We start from the raw sequence: 20,342 nt of genomic DNA, 5'->3' as shown, positions 1-20,342 counted from the left end.
AAAGCCTTTAAACTGCTAAAGAGCATTTAACAGCGATGCAGTTCAAACCCAATGAACAATGCTGAGAAGGAAAACAGTTTATTGAGCTAAACCTTCACTGAATGAAACAGAAACACCTTCTCACAGTTGATTTAGGTCACTGTGGGAGTCAGTGAAAGCTCAGTTGTGTTCACGCTGCATCTTCATAAACATGAGTTATGTACAGCCTTTTATCTGGGCAGCAGCTACCACAGGAGTTTGGGATGCAAACCAGAAGAGGGTTGGAAATAAAGCTAAAATGGATCCGTTTAACTGTTCAAATTGCCAGGGAAGTTGCTATCTAAAAGTTATTTTAGCCACAAAGTTTTAACGCATCAGAAAAAAGCTGTGCAACATCACAGCGTTGGTGAGCAGGGGGAGGTTGGGGGAAAACCGAGGAAAAAGCACTGGGGGAATGATACAAAGTTGTGCTAAAAGCTTTCTCCTGGGAAAATCTGTTAGTAATCCTTATAACATGTTTGAGGAGTAGAAGGGTTTATTCTTCTAGCTTTAATAAAGCTTCTGCTTTAATAAAGTTAATCCTGAAATAATTTAGCTTTAATAGCATTAAAATTAGTTAAATAGAAAGAACACTTTTGAAGGCAGTTCACTGGTATGTGCTGGGCCAGATTGCATTTAATATTTGCCATTTAGCAAGGGAGAAGATGTGGTGTCAGATTGTTGCTTTAAAGACCAAGAGGATTGGAATCACACTGTTGTTGAACAAATATTTGCTTGTACCTTTACAAATACATATACAGTGTGTATGTAGAAAACTGAGGTGTGTAATGAGTCTCTGTCAGCACCAGTGTAAACCCAAACCGAGCCCCCACAAGTCAGTTACATTGTTCCAGGTAGACACAGGGCTACAGTCAAAACTGAATTTGCTTTAAAATGAGATAAGAACATCTGCTTTATATTTTGTGGGGGGGAAAAAATTCTTCAAAGCCCATTTTGGATAACTCCCATGTACAGTTAGCCCTATTTGCATGATACTTTTTTTTTTTTTGGTATTTTCTGAAGTTGGAGGGTGTATGCTATACATGAGAGTAAGAGAGGAAAATAGTTTACATTTTGGTTTCATTTTTCATGCATCCATTGTAACTAATGCTTGTGCATATTTCATATTAATTAACCATATTGGCATATTAGTCATGTTCTGTAGCCACTTGATGGGGAAAAGTGTATGAATGCAATAGCCAGGCTGGGGAATGAGGAAAAAGCTGCAGGATGGGGCCCTGCAAGAGTGGGAAGGAGAGTTTGGGAAGGACAGGACGTGAGGTGTTAGCCTGATCTCTGGCTCTGGTGTGCCAGCCATCTAAACTTCCTGAAATTATCTCGAGCATTGAGATCCATAAAATGAGTGTGGTTTTTTTTAATGAAAGTGACAGTGCTCTTCTGTTTTCCTATTGAAATGTTCCCTGGCCTAGTTCAACAGAAACATTTTTACATTACAACTGTGAAATCTTAGCATAAAGCTTCCCTTTGTGCCCTTCATTATTTTCTCACAAATATAGTCCATTGTCACATAGCTGAAGTTAATTTGATCAACATTGGGACATTTAACTTTTATGTCCGGTCAAAGGAGCTGTTTCATGCTGATTTTGAGTATTGAAAAGAAATGATTGCCAGAAAAATAATGTTACTATTAACAATTCAGAGCAATTAGTTTCCCAGGGAGAGGCGATGTGATGCACCGGCTCCACACAACTATTCTTTGTCATTTTATGGATGCTCATCAGTCAACTGTCACCTCTTCTCAAAGACCCCTCCAATCTAAATGTTTCTCTTTGGGCTTTTCCCAGAACTAGCAGCTGAATGAGCAAAAGAAAAGCCACTTAGTTTCTAGGCAAAGGAAAACTTTGCTCTAAAGATCTGGGTCATTTGGGAAGATCCTCAAAGCAGCTCGCTTTAGGAGGGCTTGGGATTTTTTTGTTTTGGTTTGGTTTTGTTTTTACTTTATTTGTTTTTTGCCACAGTGATTTTAACATGAGCCTTCAAATGCATAGTGAAATTTCTGTGTATGCAGATAGAAAGCACTCTCAGGGCAAATAAACCTTCCAGCCAAATGTTTTCTAACAAAGGTTTAAACCCCTGGATCACATTCAAATCGACAGCTTTTCATTAAACACCCGAAGCTCATCTCATTAATATTCAGTCATTCTCCCCCTTAAAGGAAGGTTAAGTGCTCTCAAAATTAGCGTGTTTGGATAATATGCTCTTTAAAGAGTAAATCCAGCAAAATTGTCTTGTTACTTTCAGCCTGTCAAATACAGCCAAAGTCACTTTTCCTTGCTCCTTGCTTTTCTGCTGGCTTGAGCTTTGGCGTCTTTGATGCAATTGTCAAAAATTCAACTCGTGTGTCCTTCCTCTCTGCACAGTCCTATTGTGAGTTTTACTTAGATTGTATTTTTAGCAGGAAAATATTTTTGTACTGGTATGCATTGTGATGGAAAGCATACACTAGTGTAATTTGAAGGACACAATAATTGCAGCTTCATATTAAGTGAATGACAATTTTTGGTCATCATAATCAGTAATTTTGCCCTTATTCTGTTGTTTTCAGCATTTGGAGCTCCTTTTTTCCCCCCATCTTTCTTTTGCATTATAAACTGAACAGGTTATAATAAATTTTCAGTATTCATTGTTCAGATGGTAAATATCTGATGTTTCTCTTGTGATAAATCTGTGTGAACAATACCAGGTTTGGAAGTGGAGATCCGAAATCCAGAACTTTAGATACTTGAAGGTATCTGAAGATACATAGAGAAAGGTGCCATTTGAAGTAAAAGTGGAGTAGATGCACCAAGCCAGTTTTTGCTGTACCTGGCCAGTGTGAACAGAATTGTGGCTCTTTCAGCAGAAATGCTGCAGTTAAAGCTCTGAGGATTCCTGGAGAGGTTTTGATCAGTTGTTAGCCCACGCAGTCCCTGTCCGGCAGTGTGGCTGTGGATCATGGCACTCGGAGCCTCCACCTCATCTTCCCTAAGGGCTTTACTCCTTTTTACCTGTTTTCCATGAACAGGATCCCCTGGAGCTGCACTGTTGGCTGCTGAGTCTTTCTAGTAGAAAGTAAGTGCTGTAAGCACAGGCAGGGTTGGGTTTGCTGCAACAGTCCCTCTCCCAGGAGTGCGTGTGTAATTAAACATGGGATGCAAGAAAAGAGAATGCCTCTTAAAAAAGAAATTTCTGCAAGTAACTTGTTGCCTGCTTGATTTTGCGCAGAAAGTGGCTTTCTATGAGAATGTGACACACTCTGCACATTCTCATTGAGTTATATTTCTCTCTTTACTGTAATTTGTTCCTTAGAGAGCCCGGAGCTGGAAGAAGATAAGTCATTAGTGTCCAGCTAAAGGTGACACTGACATCAGCATCCATTGTGGTCTTTGCCTTTTCAAATCTCCTATCCTATGGCCATATCTTCTAGAATAGCTGTGATTCAATTAAGGAGAATCTATATGGGCTGTTGATCCAATTCTTATTCATTTGCAGAGAAATGAAAATAAATTGCTATTGTGATTTTATTTACAACACTGGCTGTGAGCTGATAAAATGGAGAATGAGGCTCTTTCAACCATTCTGCTCCCATTGGAGCCTGTGGGCACCAGTCCAAGTAACCACCTTGGAGATTTTGACTCCCATGAGGTGGGAGCACTGTGGGAGGAGGTTGTGAGCTCTGCATCCTGTGTTCCATGTCCTGGAAAGATTCGGATCATCCCTAACAGGAGAATACCAAGATGGGAGGGACAGCACTTCCAGCCACTGCTCTGCCTGTGCAGGAGCTGCAGAGGGTGTAGCTGGCTGGGCAGACCCTGTTCAGGGCTGGATAGGCCAGTTGATGTGGCTGCCTTAACTGTTGCAGAGCTTCTTTATCTTCATTTCATCAGTGCTGGATTTATGGTGCAACCAAGATGAGTCAGTTTCTCACCCCGACAAGGAAATGGGTCCTGCTGCTGTTACATCCACTAGAATTTTCATTGTTCAAACCTAATGTTGACAGTCTTAACTTTCTTGATCACCCTGCTCTTTGGAAAGAGGGTTGTTCCCTTTTCTTTAGCACTTCAAACGTTTCTGTCCTCACCCCTTTTTTGTTCCCTCTCTTAGCTCCTGGTGCTCCACTGCAGTGTGATCTTCAAAGGGATAATGTAAAATTGGTTGCTCATGAGCTGTTCTCAGCATCGAGCATTGTTTAGTCCTTTGTTAGTGAATTCTCTCTGAGTCTGAGCCATTTGCATTGCCCTTTTCTAGAAACATTTGGGTTTATTTTAAATTCACAGTTGCCCTGAGCCCAGCTGTTACCCAGTCCCGAGGTGGAGCCTGCAGGTGCCCATCCCTGGCAGCTCGCTGTGGATGACATGGCCCCTGCTGCCCTACAGCCATCAGAGGAGATGGAGCTGGAACAGATGTTTGTTGTAGGTCTGACAAGACCCAAATCTGGCAAAATTCCTTAACCATCGCACTGCCATTCCTATCAATGGGATGTTTAGGACAGAGAGTGTCTTTAGTCTGAGTTGCTCTAAACATGTCACCAAAAATACTTTTGTCAGCTTAACAATGGATCAGTATCCTGTTGCCACTTATCCTGTTATTTCTGTCTCACTGTTTGTGCTTTTGACACTGAGTGACCGCAGGATTTTGGCTTTGCTCCCCACATTTGAGCCCTGCGGAGCAAAAAGCAAGAATTGGGATGTCTTGGGCTTCATGCAGAAAGACTGGGCAGTTACCTGCTGTCTGCTGAGCACCAAGTGCCACCAGCACTGAAGAGCTCAGAAACTATGTGGAAGAATGTTAATATTCCATGATAAAGCAAAGATCCCATTTCTCTGGTTTCTTGTAGTTTTCTCTTGTATCAGCTGAAGAGCATGAAAATTTCTTTGTATGGTAACGCCAGTGTTGTAGTGCTGTGCTGTCCTGTAGCAGAATTGACAAGTCCTTACATCATTATCCAGGGCTGCTATTTCATTAGGCGAATGTCAGTGTCAGGTAAGATCATGGGTTTGTCAATATAATGAAAATACCAGTCAAGTGAGGAAAAAGTCACAATTTTCCAGCTCTAAAAATTGATTTTTATTGCTCTTCTTGTAATCCTTTCTTTGGATTAAGTATTTATTATTGATGTGGTCTTTCTTTTAATCTTAATAGCTGCTGACATTGTAATTAATTAAAAAATACAACATTTTTGCCCAAATGGCACTATATTGAAATTAAAAGTGAACATCACATATTAGTTAAACAGCCCTGGCAAATGTCTTGAGTGCTAAGATGATTGCCTAAGCTTCTTGACAATTCCCTTCATCTTGCTGTATGGTGCTTGACCTTTTGAGATATTTTGGTGTTATTAATAGGTTTTAGCCATTATATCAGAAAGAACAAGGCACAAAAATGTTATAAACTTTATCTTTTTAATGACAGCACTACACCACCTTGGGCATGCCAATGAAGGCACTTCCCTTGTGGCTTTTGAGGCACACTTAAACTGTCAGTCAGCAGGTAACTTGTACTCAGAATTGATGAGGATTTTTCTGGAATTTGTCTCCAAATGTGTATTTGAAATTGCAAAAGTGTGCAAGCTGAGCACTGTCAGAGCTGCACAAGAGAAGGGCAGTGGTACACAGGAGAAGACAGGGTTCTCTTTCAAAACTGTCTCTGAAACCTCTGCTGGAGGGGATCGGTTCTCAAGGTGCAGATGTTTGAGCTGATCTCTGGAGAAAACTTTTAAAAAGAGAGAGCAATGCAGTTAGGAGCAGCAGAAATCGGAATGGTCTGGGTTGGTGTAAGCCAAAACCTATTTCCATCCTCTTGATCTTCAGTTCCTTGACGTGGCTGTGGCAGGAGACAGTGTTGTCGTTCCTTAGCTTTCCAGCAGAAGTCACTGCGGGAGCTGTTACAGCCCCTGGCGCTGTAGATCCGTGGAGAAGAAGGTGTGTTTGACCTTGTTATCCACAGGTCACCTGCCACCTCCCAGCCAGCTGTTGGCTTCTGCCAACAGGATGGCCGTGCTTCTCTAGGCATTCCCTGTTGGGTGAGATCCTGCCTGGACACGGAGGTGAGCTGGTGGTGCCTTTGTCACAGTCACTCCTGCCACGGCGGGGTCGGGGGTCCGGGTGTCTGCGCTGTGCACAGCGAGTGCCCCACGGGTGCTCTGGACATTCACCCAGTGGGACAGAGGATTTTCAGAGCCCCGTGGGGACACAGCCCAGCACTGCTTCTGCTGCACCAACTCCACTGAGAACCTGTGGCTCCAAGCTCTGCGCAGGTCAGCAGCAAACAGTGAGCAGTTTGTCCTGAGAAATGATGGTCACACCAGGAATGAGCTGATCCTCTTGTCTCAGGTGTGTTGGTTGTGATCTTCATATCCCTTCACTTAGGAGAGGACATTTTATGTAGGCAGTCATATGTTAAGGTCCCTTCCAACTCCAGCCATTCTTTGGTTCTCTGTCCTTCGTAAAAGCTTTTGTGTCTGTAGCTCCCATGTGCAGATAATGCACAGAAATAAATAGGCTGTGGAGAGATAGTAACTTACCCCAGAAGATGTATGAGAAGGATGGAGTGGCTCATATTAGCTGGTATTTATCTTAAATACATTTAGTTATTAGAAAAATTTGCTCACTGAATAAAATATGGCTTGACCTTTGGATTGTTTCTTCCCAAGAAATGTGACAGTGTCCCTCCTTCTCCCCCATTCAGCCTGCTTGGCAGAGCTGCACGGTTTTTGTTTTGTTTTGTTATTGTTGTGTTTAAAAAAAAACCCAAAACCCTCAAGCCCCTCTTTTCAGCAGTGTCAAGTTAGGATGAATTGGCCAGGGAGGCATGTTTATAGACTGTGTGAAGAACTGTGTCTTTGTGTGGGAATGCTGGTGACACTGGTATGGCTTGCCTGAATGAACTGCGATGACGCGGCTAATAAGGTGTCCTGCTGAGCGTCGCTGCAGCCTTTCTCAGACCTCCCACCTAATGCCATTCAGCTCCAGCTCAGTGTAGCTAATTTTTCCCATTCCCTCAATTCTTTAGGCCTCCTTACAAACAGAAAAGTCAACTTTCACACCGAGGAGAAGATAAGTGCTTTAGGAAATAATCGTGTAAACAGAATGTTACCTTCTGACCTGATGCTGATACCTTGGTCTGGGACAAAACCCAGCTGGCTATTGCATTCGACATGGCTATTAAAGGAATAATGCTGCTGATCCTCCTTACAAAGTGCCCTGAGAAATGGTTTAGCCAAATCACAGTGCCTCTTGTCACACTGAATCATGTTCAGCTGCTCTCTTCCATGACCAAATTGCTGATATTTAACTGCTTCCTTGTCTTCTCCATTCTGTGAAGGGGGGACAGTATAGGAGAGGGAAAAGTATGAAAGCAAGGGGAAGCTGTTTCTATAATTATCTGTCTGAATTTCAGTGCTTTGAAGTATGTATGCAGTGCCCCATACAGCATTTATAAAAAAGGTGCATTTCATCAAATAAATTTATTTTTAGCTACTACAAGGAATACTTTAAAATATATTGCAAAGGGATTTCAGGGATTCTAATAACACAGAATTGTTCACTTTAGGACTGCACTGAACCCCGTTATGTGTAGCAACTGAAATTACTAAATAGGACCAGATTTCCAGTAATATTGAGAAGAGGAACCCCTCTGTCTTCCTTGTTTTAGTCTTGGTAGGGATCTGACATTTCCTAAGTGGCTTTGAGTAAAAGCCTTCACAGTCAGCATAGCTGGCACTGCCACCCAGGCTGAGAGGTCTGTCCTTGTGGCAGAGGAATTCGGGGCACCCAGGCTCCTGCCATGACCTCTCCCTCGAGCCCGCTCCCATCCCAGCCAGGCTGGTCAGCCCAGGCTGAAGCTGTTCAGCAGCACAGCTTGGGCAGGTCAGAGGCTCCTCATAACTCACCTGATGCCCCCAGAATAACAGATGGTTTTGTCACAGGACAGTGTGTCAGGGTCTGCCAGGCCAAAGGCTCTGCTGAGGGAAAGAGGCTTGCTCAGAGCCTGACTGACACAGCAGAGCATGGATGTCTCCAGTGCAACACAAGAGCTTCTTTCTGGGCCTGTAAAGATCTTCTGATACCCACAGTGAGCCAAATTGCAGTTATTAGACCAAAATAAGAATTATACGTATTTATTTTGCAGCAAAGAAATTGTAATTTAGTGTTAGTTTGCAGTGACCGCCAAGTTTACTCCTTAAAAAAAGTAGAAATCATGGATTTCACTCATCAAAATTTTCATTTCAGCATGGGGATAACTTGGACTGTGAACTCCACTTACAAAGCAAAGTAACAATTGCTTGAATGTTTCCTTCTCTTACTCTCCTGTCATGGCTGAAACATTCTTCAGCTCTTTCATTCAACTTGTCTGCCACTTCTCAAAATACAACAAGATGTGAATTCAAGCAGGCAATAACCCATTCAGTGCAGAAAACTTCCAGTGTAGTGCCATCAATTAAAAATGTATAATGTGTTTGAAACTGGCAGAATAATTCAAGTAATGTGTTCCAGGTGTGAAGAGTCTGTTATCAAGGACTCTTTGTGCAGTTACAAGTTCTGTGGTTTTGGAACTGGTGAGGAGAAATCATCTGTAGTGTTTGTAGTTGTGTGCTCTGAAGTTTACAAGGGGCAGCAGAAAGCCCAGGTGGCAGCATGCTTTCTTCCCAGTGCAGCTGGTTTTCAGTTTGTTATATTGATCGATTTGTTACATTGATTTCCAAAACATGCAGAAGTAAAGATCTTTCTTCGGTATGTTTTAAAATGTTAAAAAATTCTTTTCCTATAAGCAATTCCTTCTGGAGCAAGAGCAGAGGATGAGGAGTGTGAATGTGTTCTCCCACCCTTTCCGAAATGAAGACTTCTCTTTCTGGAAAGGAAGGGCTGGCTGTCATCTGTTGGAAAAGTTTTCTGTTTCATTTGCACTTGAGTTCTGGGTCCAGTCTGAGCCCCTGTCCCCTCCTGATGGCCTTGCACAGGTCACAAGCAGCAGCATGGCCAGCAAAGGCGTTGCTGACTCGTGTGCTGGCGTGTGGAGCTGTGCAAGGGAAGTACCTGTGCCTTCTGTGCACTCACGAGCAACCGAGTCACCTGTTCTGTCATAAGCTATCTAAAGTTGTACAGGAATAGAGCCTTCAGGTGTGCTGAAACCCTTTGGCACGAGCTGGTAAAAGTTGTTAAAGGAAATGGCACTGGGTCCTCCCACTAAAACCACAGGATTTATACTGGTGACATGGGCTGGCTGCTTTCATTTTATATGGTTCAGACTTATTACTTCATTGAGTGATTCATGGTGGCAGTTTTAAGGGACTATTTGATTCCTAGTTAAAGGAAGGATATTTTTTAGAAACAAAAAGCCAAGGAGAATAACAGATTTAGAAGCCTTCCTAGTTTTTCTGCAAGCACTCATTCTTTTTTTTTTAAATTTGTCTTCAGAATTCTCAGTTGCCTGTACACATGTTGATCTGTACATTTTTATGGCTTAGAACATGGAAACACAAGGAAGAGAGGACTTCTGTTTAGCTCTCACCCCAGTCCTAACACCTTCCCTGTGTCCCTGGCCAGACTGGCTGTGCTTGCAGTGCCCCATTTCTGTCCCAGTGCCCTCAGTGACAGGCAGCTTTTCTGCACGTTCCCAGGGGAGGGGACGTTGCTGTACTCTTCTTTATTGCCATCTCCTTTGCAGACTTGGGCTCTGACTCTGAAAGTACTGCTTCTTGTGCCATTGATTCAGGGCAGTTTTAGGTACCAGGAGGCATTTCAGCACAAAGCTATCATAGTTCCAAACTGCTGAAATAGATCTAAAATTTGGGAACTCTTGAACTAATAGTAAATTACATTTATGAATAGTAAGTAGTGGCAAGGACATTAGGTTACATACATGTATTAAGTTGAGTCACTTAAAGGAATTTTCATTGTAAGGTACCCCTCATCATTTAGTAAGTACATAAATGCGTGCATCCTTTGCTGTGCCACTGTTGCAAATTTTCTTATACACCTGAATTGGTTTCACCACCTGTGAAAAGAGATGTGTCAGAAGCCACTTGGAGCATCATTCTGGAGAAGTAACATTTGGACTCTTACTTTAATCTATCATAAGACACTCTTTCTAAAATGTCCGACAAGACAAGCTACTAGGGGAGAAACTGGACAAAACTATCAGTTGTAGAGCTGGCATTGATTTGTATGCAAATCACATTTAAATCAGGCAATGTGCAGGACTGTGAAATGGCTGACTTTTCATTAATTGATCAGAAGCAGACTAATCAGCTGGTTCAGTCATCAGTTTGGAGACATTTTCACAGACTATTTTTTGAATAGTCTGTTTATTTGGAAAATCTGTCTTTGCATAATTCAATGACAGGCATGGTTCTCATAATCCAAATTTGTTTCTAGAGGCCTTCAGTGGACCTTGATGTCATTCCTGAAATGTCTGTCATTCCTCTGTCAGCAATAAATGGCAATGAGCAGAGCCAAAGCTGATCCTTGAATCAGGACAGTTGGCAGAGCAAAGTCTTGTTCTGATGTGTGAGTTGTGTGTTTTGCAATGATAGTGTTAGCAAACTGTGGCAATGTAAATGGTTTAACTTTTAGCAAACTGTGGCAATGTAAATGGTTTAAGTTCTCATTTTCCTTCAATTTTCCGCGAGGGCACTAATCAAACTAATGTTTTGTGCAGGTCAGGAGTGACAGGTTTTTCTCAGGGCTCGCTGGGAGCTGACAGTGGGCAGTATTTATTAACAGTGCCTGCAATAATCTGTCAGCTAAATGGAGGATTGGAGATTTTCATAGCGGAAACAGATAAGTCTTTGCAAGAGATTTTCTTCAAATGATCAGTGTCTTAGGCCCAATGCACATAATTTTTTCCACAGAATAATATTCCTTATGTAATAGATTACTGTTGACGAAAACTGTGAGATGTTTTCAGAGGAGAAGCAGTATCTCATTACAGATGCAATGTTACATCTTTCCTTACAGCTTTGAGAATAAGTGGGTGTGATGCATTAGAACTGTGAAGCCATGTGAAACAATAGCCTGCTGGTGGGCAGCAGGGCCTCCCGACCAGCATCACTGGATTGTGCTTTACCTGTCCATGTGTGCCCTGCCCAGGCTCACCTGGGGCTTCTGACAGTAATGCTCACGTGTTGATGTATTCCAGAATGTTCACAGGGTATTGCCTGCATTCATTCCTCCGTTCTCTCACCTTGCACACCCAGGGGGGTTCTGTGCATTTTGTTTCTATAAATTCTTTGTGCCTGTGGCAGTTGGGTTTTGAGTGTTTCCTGCCTTCCTCAGCCACTGATAGGAGATGAATTCTATTGATTCCTGGTTTGAAAATAAGCATGACTTGGTGGATTTCTAAATGCCAAGATCTCTAGAAGCTGTAAAATTGTGTATTGTTGAGAGTACCTTGCAACTGTTGCTAATAATGATTAGCTAATAATATGACAGTTTTTAATAATACAAGATTTGAAAGATGGATAGTAATGCTGTATCTCCCTGGGTAGGACTGAGCAAAGGCTTGAGAAAAAGTCAATCTTCACAGCTGGAGCAATTACTTGTTAGGTGTTAGCTACAGCAAAAATCTGCTTGATCAACACAGAGAGCTGTCTTGAGAGAGCTGTGGCTGCTCTGGGAACCTCAGGGAGGCTCAGTCTGTCCGATGGGATGACTGATGTCTAGCCCAACCCTGTCACTTCTTGTGTGGTTCACAAAGTACCCCAAAACACAGGTGACACTGCTTATGTATCAGTAAACTCAAAATAAACTCAAATGTACTCTGAACTCACTGCTAATTCAGCATTCCTAATTCTTACCTGCCCAGCCCAAAGCAATATCCTTAAACTTTCCAAGGTGGGAAGGACCTCCATGGTACCATCAAGATTTCCATGGTCCCCAAATGCCACTTCTGCAAGATTTGTATGAACTGCTGCAAATATGCTTTCCCCAGCTTGCTCTGTCAGCCAGGCATGGAAAATCAGATGCACTGTTTTACAGGGGCTGTAGATAAAATTGCCTAAACAAACAAAATCAACTGAAAAGATATGGTTAATATATTGGTCCAGTATAAACTGGTAGTTTTGATGGTTCCAATAACTATTTCTGAGACTGTGCTAAAAGATAACGTGTGTCTTTGCATATTCTTGCATGTTTGTAAAGCCAAATGACAGGTTTGTTCTGTTTTCATTTTTTTCCAGAATTATTGATCAGCGATTTGAGAAAGTTTCATATTTTGTGTTTGGAGATTTCAACTTCAGACTGGATGCCAAAGCAGTAGTAGAGGTAGGACTTCTCTTTTTCTTCTGTTGTAGATCTTACCAGGTTTGATTTATCTTTTTTTTTTCCCCTGTAGAAAGCCTAAAAGTGGCTTGACAAAGTAATGTTAATATTGATATCAGACTTGGCCAAGACTACTTCTAACAGGAACATCCAACAAGTAACTAACATTGTGTGGTTGTGACTTTTGCCATCTCCTTATAGCTCACAGTGAATCAGAGTAATTTCCTGCAAACAGGGGAAGTGCTGCATTACCTTCCTACTCTGAGGAAAAACAAGAGGCATTTCCTGAATGCCCGTGATAGAACTCAAAAGTGCAGGCAGTCACCAGTACTGACCTTTGTGCCTGTAGCATCTTGATGTGGAAGGGTGACTAGGAGATTTGCATAAAGACAAAATAATGTACTAAACCTTTTTCATTATGAGCTGAGATAACCTTGACCTGAATGCTGAAGTTCCAGGTAAGGTGGTGTCAGAAATAATGTCCAGATTGAAAACCAGTTTAATGTTATGGATTTCACACTTTAATTCTCTGAGGTGCTGCAAGGTCTTTTCGGTGTCCTTGAGGGTAGGCATGTATCTTTTGAGCCAGAAGTTTTTATTTTGTAAATCTAACTGTGGGAAATGTCCTGTGTGCCAAAGGCTGGCGTCCCCCCATTCAGGTGCAGTGCTGTTCTCCTTCCTTACGTGATCAGTAGTCCATCCATTGAAAAACTGGATTTTGATGTTACATTTCATATGGAACAAATACTTCTTCTTGGAATCCTTTCTGTAATGCAGTCAGTTAGCCAAGAAGCTTAAAGCATAGTTGAAATGAAAGTCAAGTCACGAATTCAGAATATGCAGCTTCATACTGCATATGTTAAGGGTTAAAACCTGCTCTGCTGCCCTGTGGCTGCTGTAGTTACCATCACTGTTCAGAGATCACTTGGTGGTGATCACTCCAAAGAACTGTTAAGCTGCTTCTCTTCACTAGTGGTGTGATGGTATTATTGAGGAGGTTGCTGTCTGAGAACCCCTGTCAGTCACACTGCAGGAGTTACCTCCTGCACTCAGTACTGATGGAGGGTGCTCCAAGTTTTTCCTGACTCACATACTGCTAGCAGTCTGCAGGACTGAAACTGCAGAGGGTGTTTGCTTTGGTACCAATAGGTTAAGATTTCTACGTTTATATCTGTCAGTTTCAAAATCATTCCCATCAAACAAAACAGTGTCACTAACCTCAAATGATGGAAACTGGGTGAACTGCAGGGCAAGTAGGGTGAGCCCATCGGTTTCTGAGCCTGGCACAGTAAGGGGGTCTTGAGAGTGTTTTACCCTTACTGGTTTATGTTGCTGCATGTGAGCACAAAAGGTGTAATTGGAAGATTAATCAAATTCATTTTCTCATTCTTCCTACCTACAATGCAAGCCTGTGTGAGTGTACAAAGCACTAGAATAATACAGATTTTCTACTGGGTTGTTTTTTTTTTTTTTTTGAGAAGTAGCATACCCCAGTAATGAGAACTTCACCCAGCCATTCTGCAATGTTAATTAAGCATAATTGAAGTTGATCCAGAAACTTCCAGTTTATACATGGATAGCTAAAGTCACAGTAAGTTTGTTCTGTAGTATTTTGTACTTGGTGTAGTTTATAATCTGTCAGCAGACCCCTGTAAGAAGCTGTTGTCTGATGTGTCTGGGACTGCCTCCAGGCGCCAGGACAGTGCTGAGGGAGTTAATGGTCAGCCTACAGCACTGGCAGTAAGGGCTGGCTCCTAGGGGACAGATCTGTTCCCAAAGTATAATTTGGAAGGACAGAGCTATAGGGCACTCTAGAGGGAATTGTACTAGATAGGACTTCATGGTCTGATGGTGTTTAAGATCCAGGCCCAAGTCACCTCACAAAGTAGTTTGTGAAGGGTGTGACTCAACATGCTGTGCCCGTGGCTGTGCCCAGAGCTGGCAGTGGCAGGACAGGAACAAGAGCAGGCAGAGGTGCTTCTGTCCCAAACACTCAGTGCCAGCCCCAGGCTGAGCCTGTGCTCAGCTGGGAACCTCCCACTCCAAAGGCTGTCCCAGTCCCTTCTGGTACTTCAACGTGTACCCATGCAAATGGATATTAACCACTCTTTGGACTATTCAGCAGTAGAGTTAATACTGGGAATTGTAAGGGTTAATCCATTGACCTGTCATCTTTGTGTACGTTACTAAATTTATCTCTGCTTTTCTTGCTGACCTTTTGAATTCCCTCTTGAGACCACAGCTGCTGAACACTTGAACACTGAGATGCTACAAGCAATACTTGTGTAAATGCAGACTGTGCTTACATCAAACATAAAGAATAAAGTGTGTTTGTAAATAACTTCCCAATTAAGCTATTTAAAGGGAGAATCTGAGAGCTGTTCAGAATGTAGAGTCCAGACCCTGATGTGCAGTGTCCTAAATCAGATGCAAAAAATGTTGTGCATATTCATTCATAATTAATATACTATAAACCATTAATGTGTAATTTATTGAATACTTATGGGAGCCTTAATTTAAAGTCACATTGATTTCCTTGCTAGGAAAATCTGCTTTCCTGTTGCTGGCGTCACCCAGGGGAGGTTGTTACTGGCACATGGGCAGTGCCAGGTGCTGTTGCTGAGGCAGCAGCAGTGAATTTTCCAGGTGTGTTTGCTGGCCAGTTCCTGACCTGCCTGGGCAGCATCACTGGGGCCAGGTCCCAGCACATCCTGCTGGGAATGTGCAGCCGAAGACGGGGCAGTCTCTCACCTTGGGGAAGGTGAATGCCAGTGCTTCACTGCAGAACATCCAGAAAATCTTCCATTAGAGTCCAGCCTTTTGGAGGACACCACCCTGCTCCAGCCAGCAAAAATAACCCTTGTAGTTACAAAATGTCTTCAGTAAGGCAGTAACTGCATACATTTCCTCGGTTTTGGTCACTCTAAGATGTGCTGTAAGACCTGAATCTTCTGTATGACAGCCAGGTAAACTCACTTAATCCCATATTGGCAAAGGTGGCTGAGGACTTCCTGCTGTTTAAATTCAAAATTTTGCCTACTGATTTTTTTTTTCATGCTAGACTTTTTTGGGTGTTACAGCATTCTGATTATTTGCCTACTGCTTTCAGATACCTTCCAGCACCTCTATTCACATAACATATGCAATTGTTTGCAACGTATTAAAAATGATGCAAACCTTTATATTGGTTCAACTATGAATTCTAGTCTATATCTATAGCTTCTCTGCAGTGTCTCTACTACAAGTATTGTCACAGCATTTCACGGAAATGTGAATATGTGATGTTTCTTTGTGTAGGAGACAGCTTTCCTATAATTTTTTCAAAAGTTCTGATCTACCCTTTCAAAGCTAACAGAGGTCACCGTAATCTTTGCACTTACCAGAAGTACACTGCAAATTTATCATTGCATGTGTGACAAAGGTACTTTCTCTGTTTCTGGAAAACTGTCTTCTAAAATTCAGTAGAAAGGAGATTTGATGAGGTGACTTCAAAGAAATCTGCAGCAGCAGTGAGACATACTGTGGGCTGAACTTGAAGAATATTCCAGAAATTTAATAATTATTATGAGTTAGTGTTTTGGTTCTTTAAAAGGTAATACATTACATGTTTGAAAGTTCTGAAATAAGACAACTTGGCTGTCACCTGAATAAAACCAGAATACTAAAATCTCTGAACATGTTAAGAGGAGGTTGTAGGGGGATGAATGAGGGGGTTTGTTACCAAGAACTGAGGAGGTCAGGTTATTTTTGTTTGAGGTGAGAAAACAGAGAAATGAAGTGCCTGTGAGTGACCACATGGAAGGAGTAGGTTAATTCTCTCTGCTGTGGTGGCTGCTGCAGAGCTTATGGGGTTTCATGCTGTGATGGATCCAAGGCCATGCTGATCTCCACTTCTACCTTTTTGTAACGTAAACAGCTTACTAGCTATCTGCTATTTTCTGTAAGCCCCACGAACACTTGCTGGCGTGGTGTGGGAGCAGAACTGGCCCTGTGTCTCCCTGTGTGGCTCCTGGAGCTGTGGGAGGGCTGCGACCGCTCCCGTTCTGTGTGCGAGGGCCCCCTTTCCTCTTCTTTCTTAGAGAAGGTGCTGAATAAAGAGAGATTTCCCATTCCAGCTGGCCCAGGCACTGTGCTGGAACTTGGAGGTGCTTCCTCCTGTACCCTGCCCCAGCCCAAAGCATCTCAGCTCCCAGCTGTGGCCGTGCTTGTCCAGAGGAGTATTTCTCCTTCTGTCTCAGCGAGCCAGACACTCTTGCTCTGTTTTAGTCACCATCCAAGTGTTCTAGGTGTGTCTAGACCAAGGAAGAGTATTTTTTTAGTCAGCTGGCCATAGTAACGATCTGTATTAATCTCTGAGAATTACTTTATTTTAATATTTAAAGAAGTTATTCATTGAATCTCCATACTATGTCTTCCTCATGCAATACGTCCATTTTAAGAAAGTATAAACAGGCTTAGGAAACTGGGCTTATTTTGACTGTTTGGGAGTAAAACCCTCTTTCTGAGACTGCTGATTCAGGAGTCTCTTAGAAAAGTACCTTGTACTTCCAAGAAAAAAGAATTAAAAACTGTGTGCTCTTCAGTCCCAAGAATAGCAGCTCAGTAACAAGTTCAGTTTGTCAGGCTTTAGGAGAAAGTCACATTAATCACAAAATCCATTTGCTCAAGGTAAACCATGCCTTGTAAACTTAGCTTTGCCTTGTATCCAGGAAAAAAAACATGAAAAAACCCCTTTTTTTTCCATTACTAAAGCCTTGTTAGGGTTGCTGGTAGCTTGGTAAGCTGAAGAAGGATTAAGTGTATCGTATATGAAAATTTATAAAGGTAACAGCAGAAGTGGTTTTTCAGGATTCGAGACATTTTGGCCTACGAAAAGCTTTCAAACTCTACCTGCAGAAAAAAAAAGTGATGTCCTCATCTTAAAACTGGGAATTAACCTTGTCCACCTGCCCTGTGTGCCCCATGGGTTACAGTCAACCAGAATATTTCCTTTCTAGACTTCTGCCAAGCAGCCCTTTGATAAGCCAGGACTGGAATGGCTGATTAAATGTTTTTTAAAAGGTAATAACTGCTCATAAGAATGTACATGTCTGGCTCCATCATTCACTTGCACTGTGGCTCTCTGCCACCTCTGACCATGTGATTTTATATTATCTGATAAAATAGGAACGACTTCATTCTGGCATGACTTTTTAGCTCCCACTGTATTGCTGATGCTGCAGTGAGTCACATAATTTCCATTTGATCACACTGTCTCGGCACAACTTGGTCGTTCATTCTGAGGAAGCCAGTGGGGGCATGGTGTCCCTTTATCCAGCGTGCTCGTGCCAGCAGAACTTGGAGAAGCACTCCTGGCACTGCCACAGTGTGTGCCTGAAAAACGGGGAGCTCTTCCCCTGGGACATCACTCGCCCTCTTTGAACAATCATCTCTTGTTCAAAATAAAAGCTGATTAACATCTTTTCACATCTGAATAATTGATTTAGACCTTACTCAAATCCGAAGACATGTTTTAAGTTGAAATTTTGTTTCATTCCATGTATGGACACTAACCAGGATCCTTGCAAACTCCAGCCAACAAATGATCCATTAGTAATTGTCATGAAAAAGATTAATAGTTAATTAGACAATTACCACTGATTTGAAAAGCTGATTCAAGTGAGGTAGTCAGGTGATGGATGGATGTGGAGACTTAATTATCTCCTCCTTGGTACAGATGTGCTTCCCTGGACAGAAACAGGTCACCTGTCAGGATGAGGCTCTTGCTGTCCTGGTGCATTCAGGAGACACCAGCACCCACCTGGCTGTCTTGTCAGGTGCAAATATTTGTGTGTGTGTGTATATATTTTTTAACCTAAGTAGTATTTGCAGAAGATGCTTTGAATGCATCAGGAAAAGGGCATGAATGAATTGCACATTCTTGTTGTTACAAGCACAGAAATATATATTTTTTAAATTCTGACTAATTTTGCTTTGAGAAACGAGTAAAGTTCCATGCATTAAAAATACTGACATGGCATATAAAGCAAGTGTATGTGGTTGTGGGTGTACTCAATTGTGCCTCCCTATTCCAAACCAACCAGAGTGTTACCTTTCCTGGGCAGTGATGCTGTGCAGGTGCCCACATACCCATTTGGGATATCAGGTGCAACCATTTAATTCATGCCAAGTGCTGAGCTCCGGCAGGTCCTGCTCCGTAGTGGCTGGTAGTTTAAAACTGTAACAGGGTCCCCTTCCTCCTGCAGTAAAGTGATACTAAACCATTCTTGTAAGAGAAAAAACACATTGCTTTATTTCTGAGATAAACCAGCACATCATGGAATAAATCAATAGCTTACAAGTTTCAGATCATGTTTTCATTCCAGTTAGGAAAGCTTGTAAAATCCTGGATTGGTTTCATAATCTTAAACAGTTTGCTGTAAATACCTTCCTCTCATAAAGATTTTAACCTTTTTTACAAGCTCAAATGTTTCTAGGAAATGCTGGAAACAGCATCCTTTGTAAAAAGAAAGTGTAATAAAGATTTGTTAAATTAAAATGCATACAACTTCAGGTCTAATAAGGAGAGCTTTATTAATGTAGGTAAATTGCAGCAACACATCTGAGGCACCTGCTAAATGTTCATTATAAATTACTCTCGTAGACATTGTGATGAGTTTTATATTGTAGCCAGACTTATAAAAGCATGCAGATTGCTTCCCCGAGGGACTGGATATATTTACTTAACAGTGTAGTTAATTGCAATTATTTATTTTCCAGTGATTGCAAATGGCCTCTGCGCTAAAGGTACATGTGGCTACCAGGAATTATTCAATTACGTCTCTTCTTAGTAGTCTAAGGCAAACCCGAGCTTGGATTCCCAGAGGCCAGACAGCAGTGTATTAACTCAATCTGCTCCACAGCTTTCTGCTGGGGCCAAGCTCTGTAGCCATGAGTCCCCTCAGCAGAGCAAGCTTGAGAAATGCTCATTACCCTGCAGCTGATTTTTTGACATCTTTCATTCCATACTGATGCTGCCACACGTATTGGCAAGATTCATAGGAGGTTAATTAAATCCATCTTCAAAACAACGAGGGGCCAATGAGGCATATCCCCGTTGCAACAGTAAATTAAATGATGCAATTGTTTCTACTTCCATCATAGATAAGGGGAGAGATGAGTGAATGGATTGTTCTCTGGCTGCCTCCTCTGGGGCCCCGCAGGGTCTCAGAGCATGTGGTCATAAACCTGCTCTTAATTTGTGGCTGCAGGGAGGGATGCCCTGCTCTGGGCAGGCAGGGGTCCCGCACGGCGGCATGCTGTGAAGGATGACACGGTAAAAACGGGGCCCCTTGGCAGCGGCGCCGGGCGCGCCTCGGCCTCAGATGCAAATCAGCACAAACGCGGTGACAAAGCAGAACGGAAAAGATGATGCGTTCACCAAACTTGGCACTGCCTGGTCCGTAATTAAAACGTACACAAATTAAATACAATTATCTCGTGCTTTCTGATAGGGCTGGGCGTCATGAAGCTAATGAATCCCGCGGTGTGTGCGCCGGCCGCGCTCGCTGCGGCGGCAGCTGTGCCCTCAGCTGGCAGTGCCGGCGGGGACAGCGGTGCCAGCAGCGCCGGCCCGCAATCTGCAGGGTACCCCTGAGCTCCTGGCACGGGGGTCTGCAGGGCACCTGGCAGCTCTCCCGGGCTGGCAGCTCCAGGGGCTCCGTGCGCTTCGAACGGGCCGGGCCTGGCTCGCAGCGGGCGCGATCCCAGCGCCGGGAGCCGGGAGCCGCTGCAGCCTGCCCGTGACAGCGCTGTGTCTGCAGGAGGCGGGCGCTGGCTGCCCGACACACGCTGAGGTGTGTCTGTCCCGTTGTCACATGCCCGCGGGTGTGCCCTGTGCCGCGGGGAGCGCTGGAGTCGGAATATGGGCAGCACTTCATCCCCCCTTGCCTTCTAGCGCCGGCAGCCAGCCCTTCTCAGACAGGGCAGGGGGCTCGTGGTGCAGCGGGGACTGGAAAACACACGTGTAACCAACCACTAATAATGTCTGAACTTTAAAGTTACTCTTATCTAGGCAGGTGTAGT

The 20,342-nt window shown here is 43.0% G+C and overlaps 1 protein-coding gene across 3 annotated transcripts in view; it reads left to right on the top strand.

Moving 5' to 3' along the window:
- Positions 1-20,342, top strand: part of INPP5A (inositol polyphosphate-5-phosphatase A) — a 138,660-nt gene that overhangs the window by 66,833 nt on the left and 51,485 nt on the right. For all 3 annotated transcript variants that reach the window (XM_041467349.1, XM_041467347.1, XM_041467348.1), the window contains exon 8: positions 12,197-12,281. In XM_041467349.1, coding sequence (XP_041323283.1) covers positions 12,197-12,281 — 85 coding nt within the window. The remainder of the gene's footprint in view (positions 1-12,196; positions 12,282-20,342) is intronic.

Source organism: Pyrgilauda ruficollis, unplaced genomic scaffold (genome assembly GCF_017590135.1).
Source record: "Pyrgilauda ruficollis isolate IOZ18807 unplaced genomic scaffold, ASM1759013v1 scaffold207, whole genome shotgun sequence".
Lineage (NCBI taxonomy): Eukaryota > Metazoa > Chordata > Aves > Passeriformes > Passeridae > Pyrgilauda > Pyrgilauda ruficollis.
Note: the sequence above shows the minus strand (reverse complement) of the source record. Positions and strands in the feature narration are given on the sequence as shown.